The sequence below is a fragment of the Loxodonta africana genome, chromosome 24 (genome assembly GCF_030014295.1).
Source record: "Loxodonta africana isolate mLoxAfr1 chromosome 24, mLoxAfr1.hap2, whole genome shotgun sequence".
NCBI classification, from domain to species: Eukaryota; Metazoa; Chordata; class Mammalia; order Proboscidea; family Elephantidae; genus Loxodonta; species Loxodonta africana.
The window spans coordinates 371,089-391,747 of NC_087365.1; the positions used below are offsets into that span (position 1 = coordinate 371,089).

The 20,659-nt window shown below is 45.0% G+C and overlaps 1 protein-coding gene across 12 annotated transcripts in view; it reads left to right on the plus strand.

The window, feature by feature from the left end:
• Nucleotides 1–19,366, plus strand: part of NINL (ninein like) — a 245,308-nt gene extending 225,942 nt beyond the window's left edge. For 2 of the 12 annotated variants that reach the window (XM_023549930.2, XM_023549933.2), the window contains exons 17-19: nucleotides 7,794–7,952; nucleotides 11,829–11,942; nucleotides 18,297–19,357. In XM_023549930.2, the coding sequence (XP_023405698.2) occupies nucleotides 7,794–7,952; nucleotides 11,829–11,942; nucleotides 18,297–18,488 (465 nt within the window). In that variant the 3' untranslated portion in view covers nucleotides 18,489–19,357. Of the gene's footprint in view, nucleotides 1–1,242; nucleotides 2,318–7,793; nucleotides 7,953–11,828; nucleotides 11,943–18,296 lie in introns of those variants that run through there. The other 10 variants (XM_023549935.2, XM_023549934.2, XM_064275676.1 and 7 more) reach the window with 9 other exon arrangements.
• Nucleotides 19,367–20,659: the final 1,293 nt, after the last annotated feature.

Sequence of the window (20,659 nt, forward strand, 5' to 3'; positions counted from 1 at the left end):
GACTTTCTGTTTCCTCCAGGATCAGTTTGGGTAGAATCTGTCCATTTCATCTAGGTTATCCAGTTAGTAGCCATACAGTTTTTCATAATATTCTATCACAATTCTTTTTATTTCTATTGGTTCAGCTGTAATGTCACCTTTTTGATTTATTATTTGGGTTATTTGCATCTTTTCTTTTTTTCTTTGTCAGTCTAGATAGAGGTTTGTAATTTTTATTGATCGTCTCAAAGAACCAACTTCTGGTTTTATTGATTTTCTCTCTTGTTTTTCTGTCTGCAATTTTATTCGTTTATGTTCTGATCTTGTTATTTCTTTTCTTCTGGTAGGTTTAGGCTTAGTTTACTGTTTTCTTTCTCATTCCTGGAGTTGTCTAGTTAGGCTGGTGATTTGAGATCTTTCTCCATTTCTCACGTAGGCACTTACTGCCTAAAGTTGCCCTTGGAGTATCCCATAAATTTTGGTATGTTGTGCTTTCATTTTCATTTGACTCTAGGAAATTTGTGATTTCTTCCTTCACCCATTGGTAGTTTAATAGTGTGTTGTTTAATTTCAGAGCCCTGGTGGCACAGTGGGTAAGAGCTTTGTTGTTAACCAAATGGTTGGCTATTGGAATCTACCAGCCATTCCTTGGAAACCCTACGGGGCAGTTGTACTCTGTCCTATGGAGTCGCTATGAGTCAGAATCAACTTGATGGCAATGGGTTTGGTTTTTTGGGGGGTTTGTTTAATTTCCATATGTCTGTATTTTCCAAGGGTTTTTGTTGGTTTTTTGTTTTTGTTTTTTTTCTGTTACTGATTTCTAGCTTCACTCCATTGTGGTCAGAGAAAATACTTTGTATGATTTCAACCTTTTTAAGTTTATCAGGACTCACTTTGTGACCTAATTTGTGATCTCTCATGGAGAATGATCCGTATGCACTGGAGTAGACCATTTATTGTGCTGTTGTTGAGTGGAGTGTTCTAGATAAGTCTGTTAAGTCTATTTGGTTTATAGTGTTATTCAGGTCCTTTGTTTCCCTGTTGATCTACTTTCTAGATGTTCTGTCCAGTATTAAAAGTGGTGTGTTGATATAGCAAAGTGTTTATAAATTTTGGTATGAGTCCAACTTGATTTGTGAACTTTCACTTAAAGCACAATAAAAATTAAAAAAAAAAAAAGTGGCGTGTTGAAGTTTTCAGCTATTATTGTAGTGCTGTCTATTTGTCCTTTCAATTCTGTTAGTATTTGCTTTATATATTTAGGTGCTGTAATGTTGGATTCACACAAATAATATTTTGCTGAAGATCATTCAAAATGGTTGCATGGGTACATCATCGGAAAACTGCCAGAAATTCAAGCCAGATTCAGAAGAGGACATGGAGCGAAGGATATCATTGCTGATGTCAGATGGATCTTGGCTGAAAGCAGAGAATACCAGAAAGATGTTTCCCTGTGTTTTATTGACTGAGCAAAGGCATTCAACCGTGTGGATCATAATAAATTATGGATAACACTGCGCAGAATACTTAACCATGCTCATAGGCGAAGAGGCAGCCATTCACACAGAGCAACGGGATACTGCATGGTTTAAAATCAAGAACAGTATGTGTCAGCGTTACATCCTTTCACCGTGCTTTAGTCTGTATGCTGAGCAGATAATCTGAGAAGCTGGGCTATATGAAGAACTCGCCATCGGGATTGGAGGAAAAGTCATTAACAACTATAATGTGCAGGTGACAAAACCTTGCTTGCTGAAAGGGAAGAGGACTTGAAGTACTTACTGATGAGGATCAAAGACTACTACAGGCTTCAGTATGGGTTGTACCTCAACATAAAGAAAACAAAAATCCTCACCACTGGACCAATAAGCAACATCATGATAAATGGAGAAAGTAGTTGAAGTTGTGAAGGATTTCATTTTATTTGGATTCACAATCAGCAGCTATGGAAGCTACAGTCAGGAAGTCAAATGACGTATTGCATTGGGCAAATCTGCTGCAAAACCTCTCTTTAAAGTGTTAAAAAGCAGAGGTATGACTTTGAGGACCAAGATGTGCCTGACTGAAGCCATGGTATTTTCAGTCGCCTCATATCCATGGATGGGAAAGCTGAACAATGAATAAGGAAGACCGAAGAATTGATGCCTTTGAATTATGGTGTTGGTGAAGAATATTGAATATGCCATAGACTACCAGAGAACAAAAAAATCTGTCATGGAAGAAGTACAACCAGAAGGCTCCTTAGAAGCAAGGATGGCAAGACTTCGTCTTATGTACTTTGGACATGTTATCAGGAGGGACCCTGGAGAAGGACATCACATGCTTGGTAAAGTAGAAGGTCAGTAAAAAAGAGGAAGACCATCAATGTGGCTGCAACAGTGGGCTTAAGCATAACAATGACTGTGAGGATGGCACAGGACAGGGCAGTGTTTTGTTCTGTCGTACATAGAGTCACTATGAGTCAGAACCAACTCGATGGCACCTAATAACAACAATGTTGGGTGCATATATATTTATGATCGTTGAATCTTCTAGATTAATTGACCCTTTTATCACTATATATTGTCTATCCTTTATCTCTTCTGACGGATTTTGTTTTAACGTCTACTTTGTGTGATACTAAGATTGCCAACCCGACATTCTTTGTGTCTTAAGCCTTCTTTGTATTTGTTCTTTACTACTGCTTGCCTTTGCTTTTGTGTTTTGTTGGTTTATTGTTTTGAGCCATTTTGGTTCCCTTCTTTCCTTATGTGTATATTTTTTAGGTATTTTCTTAATGGTTACCATGAATATTACACTCAACAGCTTGTATTTATAACATTTTAGGGTAAGTTGGTACCAACTTAACAGCAGTAACATAAAACAAATTCTATTCCTATACCACTCCTCTTCCCCTGCCTTTTGGTGTTGTTATCACTAACCATGTCTTTATATTTTGTGTGCCCTTCAACATAATTTTATCATTACTTTTTATATATTATTAAAAACTATTAAGGACAAAACAAAATTGTCAAACGTGAGTACCTTATTACTAGCTCTTATACTTACCCATGCGGTTCCCTTTATTATGGATATTTCTTTTTATGTACATCTTTCTTTTTGAATTACTTTCTAGCATCTTTCCCTTCCATATACAGAACTCTCATTAGTATTTTGTTGTTGTTGTTGGGCTTGTCTGATGGATATGAACTCTCTCAGCTTCTGTTTGGGAATGTTTTAATTTCCCCTCAGTCTTGAAGGACTGTTTCACTGAGTATAGTATTCTTAGTCACAGTTTTTTTTGTTTGTTTTTTTCTTTCAGCACTTTAAATATTTCATTCCATTGCCTTCTGGCCTCCAATGTTTCTGAGGAGAAATCGGCCTTCGATCTTACTGGGGATCTTTTGTATGTGGCAGTTTGCTTCTCTCTTGCTGCTTTCAGGATTCTCTGTTTATCTTGACTTTTTGAGAACATTACTATGATATGTCTTGGTGTAGTTCTCTGTGGGTTTGTCCTGCTTGGGGTTCTTTGAGCATCTTGAATTAGTAGATTCATGTCCTTAGTTATTTTCTGTCATTATTTCTTCATATATTCTCTGTCTCATCTCCTTGAATTTTCATAATGCATGTATTAGGTCTCTTGATGTTGTACCATTATTCCATTAAATTGTGCTCAGCCTTCTTGATCCTCCATTCTTGTTGTTCTTCGTCTCCTGTAATCTTGACTATCTTATCCTCTAATTCACTCATTATTTCTTCTGCCCTATTAAATATTTTGATAAGCCCTTCTGTTGTATTTCTCATTTTAGGTGTTGTCTCTTTCAGTTGCAATATCTCTTTTTTTAAGATCCTCATTTTGTTCTTGCATTGTTTTCCTGATTTTATTTTATTTATTTTTTTTAGCTCTGTGTTTGTATTTTTGCTTAGCTCTTTAATTATGTTTAACATTGTATTAAATACTTCCATTTTTTTCATTGTTTGGCCATCCCTAGATGCACTTCCACACCGTTCATCATGTTCATTTGGATGGGCCATTATTCCTCTGTTCTTTGTGTGTCTTGTGATTTTTTTGTTGGGGTATTAGAATGTTCGAGGGTGTTAGCTTTCTGGGTTCTCCCAAGTGTTTGGTGTTTTTGCCTGTACTACTTTCTGCAAAAAAACCCTTAGGTGGTAGAGCCTTCAGCCTTTGTTTACCTTTTCCTCTCCCACTCTGTGGTAGCTCCTGTCATGGGTTGAATTATGTCCCCCAAAACGTGTGTATCAATTTGGCTGGGTGATAATTCCCGGTATTGTGTGATTTTCCTCTATGATGTTAATGAGGGAGGATGGGCAACAGTTGTTAGTGAGGCAGGACTCAATCTATCAGACTGGATTGTATCTTCAGGCAATCTCTTAAGATATAAAAGAGAGAAGCAAGCAGAGAGACAGGAGGACCTCATACCACCAAGAAAGAAGCACTGGGAGCAGAGCACGTCCTTTGGACCCAGGATTCCTGTGCAGAGAAGCTCCTAGCCTGAGGAAACATTGATGAAAAGGCCAACAGAGAGAGAATGCCTTTCCCCTGGAGCTGACACCCTGAATTTGGACTTCTAGCCTACTTTACTGTGAGGAAATAAATTTCTCTTTGTTAAAGCCACCCACTTGTGGTATTTCTGTCACTGGGTCTGGGTTGGGTAACACTAGATGACTAAGACTGCTTCTTCCCACTCCCTGGTTTAATTAGGATTTGAAAGTTCCAGGTCTCAGTTTTCAACTTTCAATGCCTCCCAAACACACCAGAGAACATTTTGTGGTTTGTCTGTCTAGCAGCAGGCTCTGCCACTTAGGCAGTCAGTCTGTCCTCCTGGGGGCGCAGTCCTCTGTCTGTGTGGTTATTACTCCCTTCCCATCTCTGTTTCTGCAACCACATTTTCAGTTGGAAAACCCACACTCAGCGAGCACACTTTCAGGCTGGGCGTTGCCCCCCAGTTTTGGCCAAGGCTTCCTTCCCTGCTCTGTGTGGTCTGCTTATATATGTGCTAGCATTTAGGGGACCAAAAAAAAAAAAACCAAACCCAGTGCCGTCGAGTTGATCCCAACTCATAGCAAGGGGAAGCACGGCCAATTTTCTTCCATTTCAGGAGGAGAAAGGGCTACCACTCACCAAAAGGACCTCCAAGAGATCTGCCTTGTTGGTTTCAGAGCCCCAGTTGCCCTGTGGTGCTTGGGGAAGGAGCCTCCACTTAGGAGGCCCATCCCCTGGCCTCGAAGTAGGAAACCTTCTGTAGGAATTTGTATCTGTCCAGTTATTGGGTGGAGGAGGGGTTGTCACACTCTAAACAGACTCCGAGGGAGGGCTGCCTTGTTGCTTGTCCTTAGAGCTTGTCCTGTAGTATGTTGGCTGTGGGTGTAGCCTCCACTCAAGATGCCTGCTTCCTAGCACACAGCAGCCTCATTCTGCAGTGCTTGGTGCTGATTGGAAGCGGGAGCAGACAGACTTCACCCGACCCCCAGGGCTGTCTATCCTGTTGGTCTCAGAGACCTGAGCTAAGGGGTGCAGAGGGAGGCAGGTAGAGTGTTGGCTATGGGAGCAGACTCCATTCTGCAGTTGTTTTTAATCTAGAAATCCTCTTTTATCCACGTGACGTTAAGTCTTTGAGGAGACCAGGCAGTTGTCTCATGGGATGGCCCACATTCTGGACCTGTCCAGTTGTTTCCCCATGGGGTGCTTCAATTTCTGGTAGACTGGACATTGGGCCTAAACTTGATCAGAGTCAGAGTAATCACATTTGGCAAGAATATCCTTTTGTTTTAAAATGTGCCCAGGAGACAGCTGCTAACATCTCACATCACCTTCTGCAACGCAAGTGAATGCAAGTTTAAACTCCAAGAGGTGACCAGAATGGCCACCACCAAAGGGCAGGCGTGACGCCCTGAGGAAGGCAGCATCACCTGTGCCGTGCTTGAGCCAGAAATCCACCACCCAGATCTGACCATGACAACACATCAGACAAACCCAAAATGAGAAATGTTCTGTCAGAAGGGAGGGGAGGTGACAGTATCTGTTAAAAATGCCAACATCATAAAAGTGAAAGGCTGTGGAAATGCTCCAGACTGAAGGAGGCTAAGACACCGGACAACTGAAGGCGCTGCCCGGCCAAGAGCATGTCCTGCCTGAGGACACTAGTAAGTCAGCCAACAAAACCGGGGCGTGCGTGGTGCGTCAGGTTACATTTCCCGAAGTCAGTAACCGTTCCAGAGCTCAGAAAAGAGCACTGTGTCTATAATGCCTAAAGAGCTCCGGCGGTAAAGCAGATGGGGAGAGATGCCATCAGTCAGCGAGTCTGGGAAAAAGGACTTCAATGTTCTTTGTAATAGTCCTACTCCTGCAACACTTCTACAAGTTTGAAGCTAGTTCCAAACAAAGAGCTTAACTGTTAAAGATGAGTAGAAGAAAATTGACTAGTATGTTTATCCCCGGAGCTGAAGTGACATGTAACATTTCTTATTACTGATGAAATCAAGGCCCTCACTGGAGGACAGGTGAGTGAGCGACAATACTGACAAAGATGTTTCAGTTTCCTAAAATGCCACGAGCGCAGAGAGAGGTTTATACAGACATAGCTGATAGGAACTTGCAACGTAGCAGAGACACTGCCGCATGCCCGTTGCTGAAGTTCTGGGAAAAGGACAGGTTTTGATCAGTTTACAGAGAAGTGAGTCCTCACAGGCAAAATGCATAGATTCCCTAACCTTGAGTGGAACCCTAATTGAAACAACCTTAAGGTACCATATACCACACCAACTGCTATAGAGTTGACTCTATCATGGCGACTACAAGTGTGTCAGAGTCGAAAACCACAGGGTTTTCACTGGCTGATTTTTTTCTAAGCAGATCGCCAGCCCTTTCTTCCAGGGTGCCTCTGGGTAGACTCAAACCTCCAGCTTTTCTGTGAGTAGCGCAGTGTGTTAACTACTTGTACTACCCAGGGACTCCCTAAGGTGCCAATATGTGCTTATTAAACCCGTAAAAAAATAAAATTATTCTGTTCATTGCCAGTGGTGCTGAGAGGTTCAGCAGTGTTGGACAGCAACCTAGGAATGCCCTGGATCTGTGTTCACTCTCTGCCCCCAAAACTAGCTGCTGTGAAAAAAGCAATTAAATAAAAATGTAGTTTGTATGAAGATCTTCGTGATGCGTGATTGGTGGTAACTGAAATCTCCGTTGTGAAAAACTGAGGAACTTTCTACCTACTGTTGGAACACACAGTCATCCGTGCACCCACCCAGGAGACCTCTGTGAGGCACCCTCATCTGCAGAGCGGTGGTACTGAGGACACTGACACCCTGCTGCCAGCCAGGTTTATATGTTTAGGGGCAGAGATCAGAGGAGACTTTAAAGAGATTCATATACTTTCAGTTTACTTCTTTTTTTTTTTTCCTTAAAATAATATTAGAAACAACTGTGAAGGACATGAGATAAAAATGTGGAAGGCCTTCAGAATGGTGTTCTGAGTGTTCTTGGCATGTCTTGCTGGTTCTGGGGGTATGGATGTGTCTCGTTTCTTCTCAGGAATACAGCAGGTTTCTCGGCGTCGGCCCTGGTGACTTTGGGGGCTGGATGAGTCTGTCACAGGGGCTGACCTGTGCACTGTTGCATGTTCAGTAGCAGCCCTGGATGTCAGCAGCCACCCCTGCCTCCCTCAGTTATGACAATCAAAAACGTCTGTAGACATTGCCACATGTCCCACGGGGGGCAAAATCACCCCGATTTGGGAACCACTGAAGTGATCTGAATCGAGTTGCTGGTGTTAAAAAAAAAAATTCAATCTGTGTTTTAACCTTTTTTGCTCTAGAGTCAGAAATACAAGGATCAGTTGTCCCAGCTGAACCACAGAACCCTTCAGCTGGACAGGGAGGTCAATGCCTACCGGGCCCAAAACGAGAAGAACGAAGTCACCATTCAGCTGCTAACACAGAGGCTGGAGGGGGCGGGTCACCAGGAGGAAGAATGGGTAAGTGGGCAAAGCAGAGGGGGACATTGGAGAGGCAGCTCAGGGACCTAGAGACACGCACTGCCCGACACGTAGCAGAGGCAGACATTGGAGGGGCAGCTCAGGGACCTAGAGACACGCGCCGCCCAACACGTAGCAGAGGGGCCATTGGAGAGGCAGCTTAGGGACCTAGAGACACGCACTGCCCGACACGTAGCAGAGGGGCCATTGGAGAGGCAGCTCAGGGACCTAGAGACACGCACTGCCCGACACGTAGCAGAGGCGGACATTGGAGGGGCAGCTCAGGGACCTAGAGACACGCGCCGCCCAACACGTAGCAGAGGGGGACGCTGGAGAGGCAGCTCAGGGACCTAGAGACACGCACTGCCCGACACGTAGCAGAGGCGGACATTGGAGGGGCAGCTCAGGGACCTAGAGACACGCACTGCCCGACACGTAGCAGAGGCGGACATTGGAGGGGCAGCTCAGGGACCTAGAGACACGCACTGCCCGACACGTAGCAGAGGCGGACATTGGAGGGGCAGCTCAGGGACCTAGAGACACGCACTGCCCGACACGTAGCAGGGGCGGACATTGGAGGGGCAGCTCAGGGACCTAGAGACACGCGCTGCCCAACACGTAGCAGAGGCGGACATTGGAGGGGCAGCTCAGGGACCTAGAGACACGCGCTGCCCAACACGTAGCAGAGGGGGACGCTGGAGAGGCAGCTCAGGGACCTAGAGACACGCGCCGCCCAACACATAGCCAGGGGTGTGTGTGTGTGTGTGTGTGTGTGTGTGTGTACATATAATATATGAAGAGCCTCAAGAACATCATTATGCTTTGACTTAATAATCTGCTTATGGGAATTTTACCTATGAGCATTGTGGAAAGATGTAGCTGTAGGTATTTTCCTTGCTGGGGTATTTATAATCACAAAACTCGAACTCAGCTTGAATCATCAAGAGTTGGTGAATGAGTCAGTAAGTTAAGGTGCAGCCATTAAAAACATGTTTTTCAATAATACTGTGGCATGAGGAAGTGCTCGGGGTTCCTCTGGGTGGTGGAGTCATGGGTGATTTAAATTTTGTAATTCTTGGTTTCCTGTGATTTTCTGAAGTTTCTACATTAAGCGTACACCAGACTGCAAAGGTATTTCTTGCACCTGTGAAACGGATCTTTTAAAAATAGGATGACCAAATCTAGGGACTCAAACTGGAATTTGAACACATGAGTCAGGAATATCAGAACTTAAGGTTGTCGCAATCCCAACTGGGAGAGGCACCTGAAGAGACTGGGGCCAAGGCTGGGGAAAGGCATAAAGAAGCTCAGCGGAGGGACTTGGGTGGGACAGCTGAGTGAGGGAGGCTGAGGAGAAGGTTGGGTTTGTGACCTTGCAGTCAGGACTCTCCCCCAACCAGGGTCTCTTGCTGGCCCTTGTCCCTCACTCCTGCTCCAGCCAGCAGAGGGAATGGCTCAGTTCCTGGACATCTGCATTCATGGTGCCCCTGGGCATCCCACTTCCAGGTCTCCACCCCTTCTCCATGCACACAGGAGCCCCTTGGAGCCTGCCGCTCGCCAGACTGTGAGCTCCTTGCCTGTGGGCACGTCTACTCTGCGCCTCAGGGCCAGCGGGTACTGGGAACAAACTGGTACAGGAGAGGTGCCTGCCCACAAGAGCACGAGTCATGTCTGGCTGCCTTGTAGAGGAGAGTATGGTCAGGAGGAGAATGGTGGTGTACTGCTGTGCTTCTGAAAACCCTCTGATTGGTCTGGCCGCAGTGCTTGGTTCTGAGCCACTTCCTCCCTGTCTCTGAGGAGGGGTAGGGCCAGCAGGTGTGCCAAGAGGGGGGACAGAAGCTGCTCCTGGTCAAGTGAGTCACAAAGACCAGCAGATTGGGGCGGAGGCAGATGACCCCACCACTCAGTGGGAGAGCAGCCATGCACTCAGGTGGGGAGGCGTCAGTGCCTGCCTCCCTAGAGGCCAACGACCAGGCCTGAGCACCCAGGAAGCAGAAGTTCCTCATCTTCCCGGCTGTGATGGTATCAGCGTTGTAGGAGTTTCCTCCCCTTTCACGTTACTAAACGGGGTTCTCTGGAGCTGGCCTAGTCTTGGTTGATGTCCACTTTTCATGAGGAAGGAAGTGAGAAGGACTCAGATGGAATTCAGTTCAGCAGACGTTTAGGGAATGCGTTTTGTGCTCAGAGGCCTCCCATTTCGTCAGATAGGACCATGTTCCCAGGGAACGCAGTCAAAGGGGAGGGTTCACAGCCCAGGACACCTGTCTAGAGGAGGCAGCTTGAAGCGTAGAAAGTGTATGGCTGGGTCTGGTAAGGAACAGCAAAGACCTGGGATTGGGGGCATCTATCCCATTCTCAGGCAGGAGAGTGGGTAGCCACTGGGTTTCAACTGAAGGATCTGGGGCTGTAGTTTCCCACACCCAGGCCTCATCACTGAGCATTGGGGGCCACAAATGCAGACTGCTAATAGAGCCCTAAAGGTGGCATGTGGCGAGGCCGTGGGTGAGGCAGCGGGGTGGTGGGCTGGGTGAGGCAGCGGGGTGGTGGGCGAGAGGGAGGGAGGACCAAGGCCCCTGTACGGGGGCCATCATGGCCTGACCTGAGTTTACAGAAAAGCCAGAGCATGAATCCTCCCAGTTTTATTGTTTCATTTTGGTTTTTCGGTTCTAAAACTTCAGCGTTGTGAGACCTGCATTTCTGTTGACTTTATCTTTGCCTAATTCGTTGCTGAACGCTTGCCTGATCTTTAATAGATGTCATTTCTTAGAGCAGCTTTAGGTGTACAGAGAGCTCCCGTCTACTCCGTTTCTGCCTTGCACACGGTCTCTCCTATTATTAACGTCTTAGGTTGGTGTGGTGTGTTAGTTACAGTCGGCGAGCCAATATTGATAGGGTATTATTAACTGAAGGTTCACTAAAGGCGGGCGCAAACAGTTTGTACTGGACTGCTAACCTAAAGGTTAATGGTAGAAACTGAGCTGGTTGCTGTCAAGTCGATTCTGATTCATGGCAACCCCATGTGTTTACAGAGTACAACTGCTCCAGAGGGTCTTGGCTCTAATCTTTACCGAAGCAGATTGCAACCAAGAAAACCCTGTGGAGCACTTCCGTTCCACAAACACATGGTGTTGACGTGAGTCGGAATTAACTTGATGGCAACAGGTTTTGTTTTGTTATTAACTGAAGTCCATAGGTCACATTAGGGCTCACTCTTTGTGTTTCCTATGGATTTTGACAAACGCATGTTGTGTGCTCCACCTGCTCATCCCTCTGAGTCTCCGCGAACCCCCCTGGGAGTCACTAACCTCGCAGTCTCTATAGTTTTGCTTTTTGTCATGTAGTTGGAATCATACAGCATGTGGCTTTTTTTTTAGACTGGTTTCTTTCACTTAACAATATGCATTTAAGGTTCCTCCGTGTCTTGTCTATGGCTTGATGGCTTATTTCTTTTTTTGTGGAATGATATTCCATTGTATAGACACGCCACCGTCTGGTTACCCCTTCACCTGTTGAAGGACATCTTGGTTGCTTCCAGTTTTGGGCAATTAAGAATAAAGTTATTATAAACATTTGTGGCAGGTTTTTATGTGGCCATAATGTTTTTAACTCCTTTGAGTAAATACTTAGGAGTGCAATTGCTGAATTGTATGGTGAGCCTGTTTTTAGCTTTGTAAGAAACTGCCAGACTGTCTGATTGCTACACACAGCACCACACCCCGTGGCTCCTGAGAAGACTTGTTCATGTTCCACATACAGACAGGCTCATAGCTCGTTGCTCTCAGACTTGTACGTTGCAGCCAGATGCCGTTTTAAATATGTCGTGAAGTGATTTCTTTTAAAACACAAATGTTCAATCTATAACCTTCTTTACGGCAGGAGGAACATGAAAAACAGCTTACAGCCACAAAAGAGCAGGTGGAAGAGGTAGAATTGATCTTGAAGAACGTGGAAATGCTCCTACAAGAAAAAGTGGATGAGCTGAAGGACCAGGCAAGTTATGGGCTCCTGTCGTCTCCACACGTCCTCTTTTTGCACATTTCTCCCTCGTGGGTGCTCACACAGTTGGTGTAGGAAGAGACTGTCTTGCCACAGACTCAGGGACACATGATCGTTCAATAAATGCTTACTGAGCACCTACTGTGTGCCAGGGCATTGTTGTAGGTAGACCTGAGACGAACAAGCCTGAGTCTCTGCCCTCGTGGCACTTACGTTCTGGAGGTGGAGACAGCTGATGATAAGACTGTGCTCTAAGAAAGCACACTCTCCTGGAGTGCAGAGTCAGGGTGATGGGGAACCAGTCTGCAGAGACGAGGTACCTGACTACACCCTTGAATGGTGACCCAGCATGTATCCCTCAGCAGAGGCCAGGTTGGCATTTGGGGAAGGACATTGCTCACTGGCAGACTATCCTGTGCCTTGTAGGACACTTGGCACCCTGCCCACAAGGTGCTAAATACCAGTAAAAAAAAAAAATACCAGTAGCATCCCGTAATCTCTGGATCTCTGAGAATCATAGCCATAAAAAGGTGCCCACACATTTCTGCCTCCCTGCTTGTAGCTGTGGGCAAGCGGTCTTTGCCCCTGCAAAAGGTGCCCCTACAATAAGCACCAGACACCAGATACCACCTCCTGCCCTCTCCTCTGCTTCTCTTGTCTCTCCCCTCCCCTCCCCATCTCCTCCCCCTTCCCTACTCCTTTGTATCTCCCTTTTGCCTGGAGCCCTCCCTGCCATCAGTATGCAAACCTGATCTTAAAGAACCCCACCTCTCTGGTTTGGCCAGTGCCCCACATCTCTGCTCCTCTTTACATAAATACCCTTCAAAGGTATTCTGTGGTAACAGCCCTGCCAGCTTCCCCTCCATTCTCTTCTCAATGGCTCAATCTCTGTTACTCCTCCCTCCCTGGATCCACACCTAATCCAGCAGCTTGGCCTTCAGAATGGATACAGACTCTAAGCACTCGTACCCCTACTGCTCCCTTCCTGGTCTAAGCCCCCTCATCTTTTGCCATTTCTCTGGTTTCCCTTTCCACCCTTGCACTCCTGCCTGGATCTGTGCTGAGCACAGGAGCTGCAGCACTCCTTCCAAAGCACAACTGAGATCCTTTCTCTCCTCGGCTCAGACCCTACAGTGCCTTCCCATCTCCCTCAGAGTAAGAGCCAGCCTTGTCACAGTGGCCTCCAAGGTTCTGTTAAATTTGGTGCCTGCCCCTGCTCTGACTTCCTTGCCGTCTTTGTCCGCGCCCCTCCAGCTGCAGTGGCCATCTGCTGCTCCCCAATCACCCCAGGTACACACCAGCCTCAAGACCTTGGTACCTGCACTTCCCACTACCTGGACGGCCTCTAAGACTCACTCTCACTCTTTTCAGGCCTCTGTTCACATGTTCACAGGAAACCCTGGCGGCGTAGTGGTTAAGTGCTACAGCTGCTAACCAAATGGTTGGCAGTTCGAATCCACCAGCCGCACCTTGGAAACTCTGTGGGGCAGTTCTACTCTGTCCTATAGGGTCGCTATGAGTCGGAAGCGACTTGACGGCACTGGATTTGGTTTTTGGTTTTTGGTTCATGGTTCACGTGTTACCTTACAGACAAGGCCCCTTGGTTCCTGTCTTAGTCTGGGTTGTCTCGAGGAACAAAACCAGTGAATTGAATATGTAAATATGTATAGACAGATTTACTTTGCAGAAATGGCTCACACAATTGTAGGGGCTGACAAGTCCTAAATCGATGGGTCCAGCAGCAGGCTGGAGACCTCTGCTGGCTCACAGGATAGTGGGGCTGGTGAATTCAAGACCTGCAAGTCAGGCAGTAGACTGGAGACTTCTGCAGGTTTATGTACCGATAACCAGAGGTCAGGCAATGAGAAGAGTGCGGTGTCTTGAGAACAAGCAAGCTTTACCAGAATATCCATTTACATACTAAACGCAGGCCACAACCGCAAGGCAACTCCCCCTTTCAACTGATTGGCTGCTCACATCAGATCACAAGATGGAAAGGTGATTTACGGAAGAGCACCTGGCAAACCACTGAGAATCATAGCTTAGCCAAGTTGACATGTAACATTAACCATCCCCGTCCACTCCTTGTTAAATTGGCACCTGTACACACTTCGTTAAACCATACATAATCTCCAAATAAAGACAGTTATAAAGTCGTACTTTGCCTAATATGATATAAGTAACATGCATTCAACTGAAAACACAGTAGCACCTTTTACATCTTGTATTTTATGATAAGTAATGGAGTCAGGGCATAGTGGTTAAGGGTTCAGTTGCTAACCAAAAGGTTGGCAGTTTGAACCCACCTTGGAAACCCTATGGGGCAGTTCTACTCAATTCCACTATGAGTTGGAATTGACTCGACAGCAATGGTTTTGGTTTTTTGGTTTTAATGGGATAAGGGAGGGAAGAAAACAAAGAAATTTCATGCACACACACACATATAACAAAACAAAGAAGAAATACAACAGTTACAGTCCTCATGTCTACAACTGGTCACGTGGTTGTAGCCGGTATTTAGAACTACCTTTAAGTACCCGTTCCATATTACCTTTCCCCTCAGCAAGCACCTCAGCTAGTCGCTGTTTGGTGGGGTGACCCAAACCTTCATTCCTTCAGGGTCTGGGCCATTAGTAGTCATGTCCAAATTGGGCTGCTGTAGTTTTCCATTGACTTTAATACACAGGGCATGGTAGTACTAAGAGATGCCCTAAGGTATCGCCTACATTCCAGACATACTCTTCTTTACCTACGTTATGTAATACCAGTTCAGTATCAAGATCAGTCCTATCAGCCAGTATGGCAACTCCCTTCTTTGCCTGTTGATCCAGAGGCATAAGGAGCCCAAAGTGGGGCCAGGTGGGTCATGGGGAAAGGAAGCAAAAATTTTAGGAGTAGGTCACTAGGAGTAATAGTGAGTGGTGCCACTCCCATTTCCACCACTTGGTTCCTGGGCCCATGAATTCTGGCTATGGGAGATGCAGCACCATATATTGGGCACTGTTTTAAAGCATATACAGCCTCCAGAAAAACACTGCCCCAACCCTGCAAGGTATTGCCACCTAGCTGGCACCTTAATTGTGTTTTTAGGAGGTAATTCCATCGTTCTGTCATCCGATGCTTCAGGATGATGGGGAACATGGTAAGACCGGTGAATAACATGAGCATGAGCCCGCTGCCGCACTTCATTTGCTGAGAAAGTGACAATGATGGCGGATAAGGCATTCTGTAAGTCCACGGGTGGTAGTTTTGGTAGAAGCATTGCATGCAAGGAAGGAAATCCATGTCCAGAATATGTGTCTATTCAAGTAAGGATGAAACATTGCCCTTTCTGTAATGGAAGTGGTCCAGTGTAATCCACTTGTCACCAGGCTGTTAGCTGATCACCTCCAGGGATGGTGCTGTACCAGGGACTCAGTGCTGGTCTTTGCTGTTGGCCAGACTGGGCACTCAGCAGTGGCTCTAGCCGAGTTGGCCTTGATGAGTGAAAGTCCATGTTGCTGTGCCCATGCATAACCTCCATCCCTGCCACCATGGCCACTTTGTTCATGAGCCCATTGGGCAATGACAGGAGTGGCTGTGGAAAAGAGGCTGACCTTATCCCCAAAAAGCGTCGTTCTACCCACTTGATTGTTCATATTCTCCTCTGCTGAGGTCACCCTTTGATAAGCATTCACATGAGACACAAATATCCTTACTTCTTTGGACCATTCAGAAAGGCCTATCCACTTACCTCTTCCCCGTACCTCCTTGTCAACAATTTTCCAATCATCTTCCTTCCAAGCCCCTGACCATCCAGCCAAACCATTGGCCACAGCCCATGAATCAGCATTCAGTTACACATCTGACCATTTCTCCTTCCAAGCAAAATAAACAGCCAGGTGCACTGCTCAAAATTCTGGCCACTAGGAGGATTTCCCTTCACTGCTCTCCTTCAGGCAGGAAAGTGCCAGAAAGGGGCTGCGGTGCTGCGGTTGTACACTTCCAAATGGTGCCTGCATACTGCACAGAACCGTCTGTAACCAGGCGTGACTTTTCTCTTCCTCAGTCAGCTGATCATAAATAAGGAACTCCCCATGAGGCCATAGGTGCCGACTAGGAGATGGAAGGTAATGTGACAGGAGTGGAGACCGTGGGCATTTGATGATGTGATGAGGGAGTGCTGCTGTGCACATTTATCTTTGACTGTGTGCACCAGACAATCCCCAGTTTATGGTGGGCAGCTCAGGCTGCATGGTCTCTATTGAGGCCCAGTAACAAGCCATAAGCTGTTTTTCAAAAGGAGAGTAGTTATCTGCAGAGGATGGCAGGACTTTGCTTCAAAATCCTAAGGGTCTGTGCTGTGATTCACCAGTAGGGGCCTGCCGAAGACTCCAAACGGCATCTCTATCTGCCACGGACACTTCAAGCATCATTGGATCATCTGGGTCTTAAGGCCCAAGCGTGAGAGCAGCTTGCACAGCAGCCTGGACCTGTTGAAGAGCCTTCTCTTGTTCTGGTCCTACTCAAAACTACCTGCCTTTTGAGTCACTTAGTCAATAGGCCAGAGTTGAACATCCAAATGACGAATAGATATATTGCCTTCATGATCCAAAGAGGCCCACCAGGTGTTTGGCCTCCTTTTTAGTTATAGGAGGGGCCAGATGCAACAACTTATTCTTCACCTTAGAAGGAATATTTCAACATGCCTCTGGACCCCTAAAAATTTCAGTGAGGTTGGAAGACTCCTGAATTTTTGTTGGGTTTATTTCCCTCCCTCTGGCTACACAAATATCTTACCAATATTCTAGAGTTGTTGATACTTCTTCCTTATTAGGTCCAGTCAGCATAATGCCATCAATATAATGGACCAGTGTGATGTCTTGTGGAATAGGAAGGCGATGAAGGTCCCTGCAGACTAAATCATGACATAGGGCTAGAGAGCTGATACACTTCTAAGGTTGGACAGTGAGGATACATTACATCGGCCAGTTCAATAGCTGCATACTAGGTACCGGATGTATTAATTTGCTCAAGCAATGAGGCCACATCTGGAATAGCGGCTGTAATCGGAGTTACCACCTGTTTTCTATGCAGGTCAAATAGGCAAGTTGAATGGGGATGTGGTGGGAATTACTACCCTGCATCCTTCAAGTCCTTGGTGCTGGCACTAATCTCTGTAGTCCCTCCAGGAGTGCAGTATTGCTTTTGGTTTACTGTTTTCTTAGGGGCAGTTCTGATTTTTCCACTTGGCTTTTCCTACTATAATAACTCTTATTCCTTACGTCAGGGATCCAACGTAGGGGTTCTGTCAGTTGCCGAGACTATGTCTCTTCCAATTATGCATTCTGCAACTGGGGAATCACTACGGGGTGTTTTCGGGGACCCACTGTGAAACAGACCTGAGCTAAGACCTGACCTCCATATGCCCCACTCTGACTGCTGGGCCACGGTGATGTTTCGGGTCTCCTGGAATTAGTCAGTTCCAGTAATCCCCAAAAGGCCCGATTATTTCCTTTTTTATAGTGAAGAGTGACTCTAGTAATAGGCGGTAGATGTCTTTGGGGAAGCCTGGGAGAAAGATCAACAGCATAAATTTGGGTAGTGTAGTGGGGCCCTTCCTCAGAGGGACTCAGCCTCCCTTCTTTCAAGGGGTTGTGGATCTGTAAACTTGCTTAAGTCTGGGAATTGACTGAGGAGTTGTGACACTCTGTTGTGTTGATTCAAGTTAGTGCAGAGACTGTGGTCGCCGCTGCTTCACCAACACTGCAGCAGGTCTGGCACACGGGGGCACGTGGTGACCATTTGTTCAACAGGTGAACTTGGCGTTGACGTAGCCCCGTGCTGGGATCCCCGTGCCATCGTATCTTGAACGAGGTCTGTACCATGGCTGTGCCACGGCTAGCGTGTCCACTTGCTCACATCTGTGAACCCATTTGTGTACAGCAGCCCGCTCACACCCTGGGCAGCAGCAGCAGGGGTCAGTGCCGCAGCGAGTCCTGGGTGACAGCACGGGTGGTAGAGTGTGGTGGGATGAACCAAACATTGTTGACGCTCTCAGCAATTTTGTTCTTTTATGTTGCATTGGATAACGTCCTTTCTGAAGTCTGTTGATTTGGTCTTTTAGGTCTTTATTTCATGTTAAAATGATTCTTGCAATTTCCTTTAAATTTCCTCTACTACGTAGTTCCTGACATTCTCAATTTCCTGTCTCACTTCAGGGTAACAAGAATTGTCATTATATACAATATTTGTGTCAGACCCATAAAAACCTAAAATCATTTCAACAAGTGTGGAAGGATATGGGGAAAGGGAACAAGCATTTCTGCACTAGACTCACAGTAAAGTGTGACTCTCTCCCCTCTTTAGTTTGAAAAGAGCACAAAGTCCGATTTGCTGCTCAAGGAGCTTTATGTAGAGAACGCACACCTGATGAAAGCCCTACAGGTCACAGAAGAAAAGCAAAGAGGAGCTGAGAAAAACAACCTCATCTTGGAAGAAAAAATCAGAGCTCTCAACAAGTTAATCAGTAAGATTGCTCCAGCATCTCTCTCTGTATAGACTGCTTGTTTTCCTGAAATTCATTCTGAAAAGAACATCTTTTAAAACTAAGCCACTGTGATGACATAATTTTCTGTGGCTCATTGGTCCTCAGAATATGAGGATTGTGATTCTTGGCGCATTCCAGAAACCTCTAACGTACGTCTACTCTGTCCCGGATGCTGGGGAAAAATATACATGTTGGACAAGACCACATTTTTATAAAATTCCCAGTTTGCCACTCACTCACCAGTAACACATTACGCAGACACTTAGCCAGGAGTGACTGAGAGAAAATGAGCTAACATAAACTTAATTGTGATGCAGTCCTTTTTACTGTGGCTGCAAAGATGCAAAATTACTGCTCTGCACAGCTTTACTATTTTGTTATTACTGCTCTGGCTTAGATTACAATTCTCAGTGGTGGGTCAGTGCAGACATTCTAGAAAGGCATCACTCTGTGAACTGCTAACTCAGCAATAAAGGAGGGGAAACCCTTTCTTTAGGAACCACGCCTCCACGTGTGGATATTTGCACATGGCTAGACCTGTGGACTTGGGGGCGATATATTTATTACAAATGTAGTATTTTCCTCATAGAAGTGTCTTCGCACTGGAAAATGTACTATATGTAAAAAAAAAAAAAAAGTATAGTTTTATATATAAAAACTATGGCCATTTGGTTTATCCTAATGTACTGTTGTAATATGAGAAGAGTCACTGTATTTGCAAGACTTCTTTTCTATTAAAAAACTGATTTAACTTCCAAATTTGTTTTTAATTTTTTAATTATAAAATGTATCAAATATGTAGAAAAATACAGAGTTTTAGGAGAAAAACCCACGTGTCCATCGGTTTTTTGTTTGTCCATCAACTAGATGTATTAAGAATAACATTTTGATAAATGTTTTTTAAAAGGCATGGATGTAAAGGCCCTGTTCTATCTCAATCCCCTTTCTTTTCCTAGAGGCACTCACTATCCTGAAGATGGTATGTCTCCTTCTTGTCTCTTTGTACATTTACAATACATGCATGTATGAGAAAAACAAAAGCAGTATGAAAAGACAAACTTCAATTCTTGGATAGGAAGACTCAGCAACAAAGTTGGTGGTTCTCCTGATTGATAAATGCAATACGCTCTCAATAAAAATACAAACAGGCGTCTCCTGCCCCAGTCCCCCCTTGCTCCAGAATTAGATAATCTGATTCTAAAGTTTATATGCACAACTAGATAAGCAAATAATCAAAAAAAAACTTTGGAAAAAAGAGCAATGAATGGGGATTACCTCTACCAGTTATTAAAATATTAAATCTTTATACAGTTTGGGTTACATGGGCGTATGTATGCATTTGTCGGTATTCATCAAATGGTACACTTTTGTTGGGGCTTCCAGCTTGGATTTCAGTAACAGGGAGATTGGAATTAATAGACTCGAGCGACACTCAACCAGTTGACATTTATAGAACCTACCACTCAACAATAGCAGAAGCAAGAACCATACAAACCATTTACCAAGATATTACCATATTCTGGGTCTTGAACAAGTCTCAGAAAATTTAAAGGATTCAAGTATGCAGTCTGACCACAAGGGAATTAAATTAGAAATCAATACCCGAACGATATTTGGAAAATACCCAAATATTTGAAAACTGAATACACTGCTAAGCAACTAATGAAACACAGAAGTAATCAAAAAGATGATTAGGAAATGTTTTGAACTGAATGAAAATCAAAACAATGTATCAAAATATGTGAGATGGGCTAAAGTATTAGGAGGAAATCCATAGCACTAAACACCTGTATTAGAAGAAAGGTATCAGATCAGTGACTCAGCTTCCACCTTAAATGACTAGAAAATGAGCAAGTTAAACCCAAAGTAAACAGAAGAGAGGAAATAAGATCAAAGCAGAAATCAAGAAAGTAGAACGGGTTGGCACACCACATGTATAGGTTAACCCAGCCCCAAGGCCTGTCTTTATAAATAAAGTTTGACTGGCAAGCAGCCACATGCGTTCATTGACATGCTGGCTTTTGCTCTACAACAGCAGCACTGAGTAGTACTAGCAGATTGTATAGCTTACGAAGTCTAAAATACAGAAAAAGTTTGCCAACCCTGAAATAAAAAACACAAACAATAGAGAAAAATCAATGAAACAAATGGCTAGTTCTTTGAAAAGATTAATAACATTTAT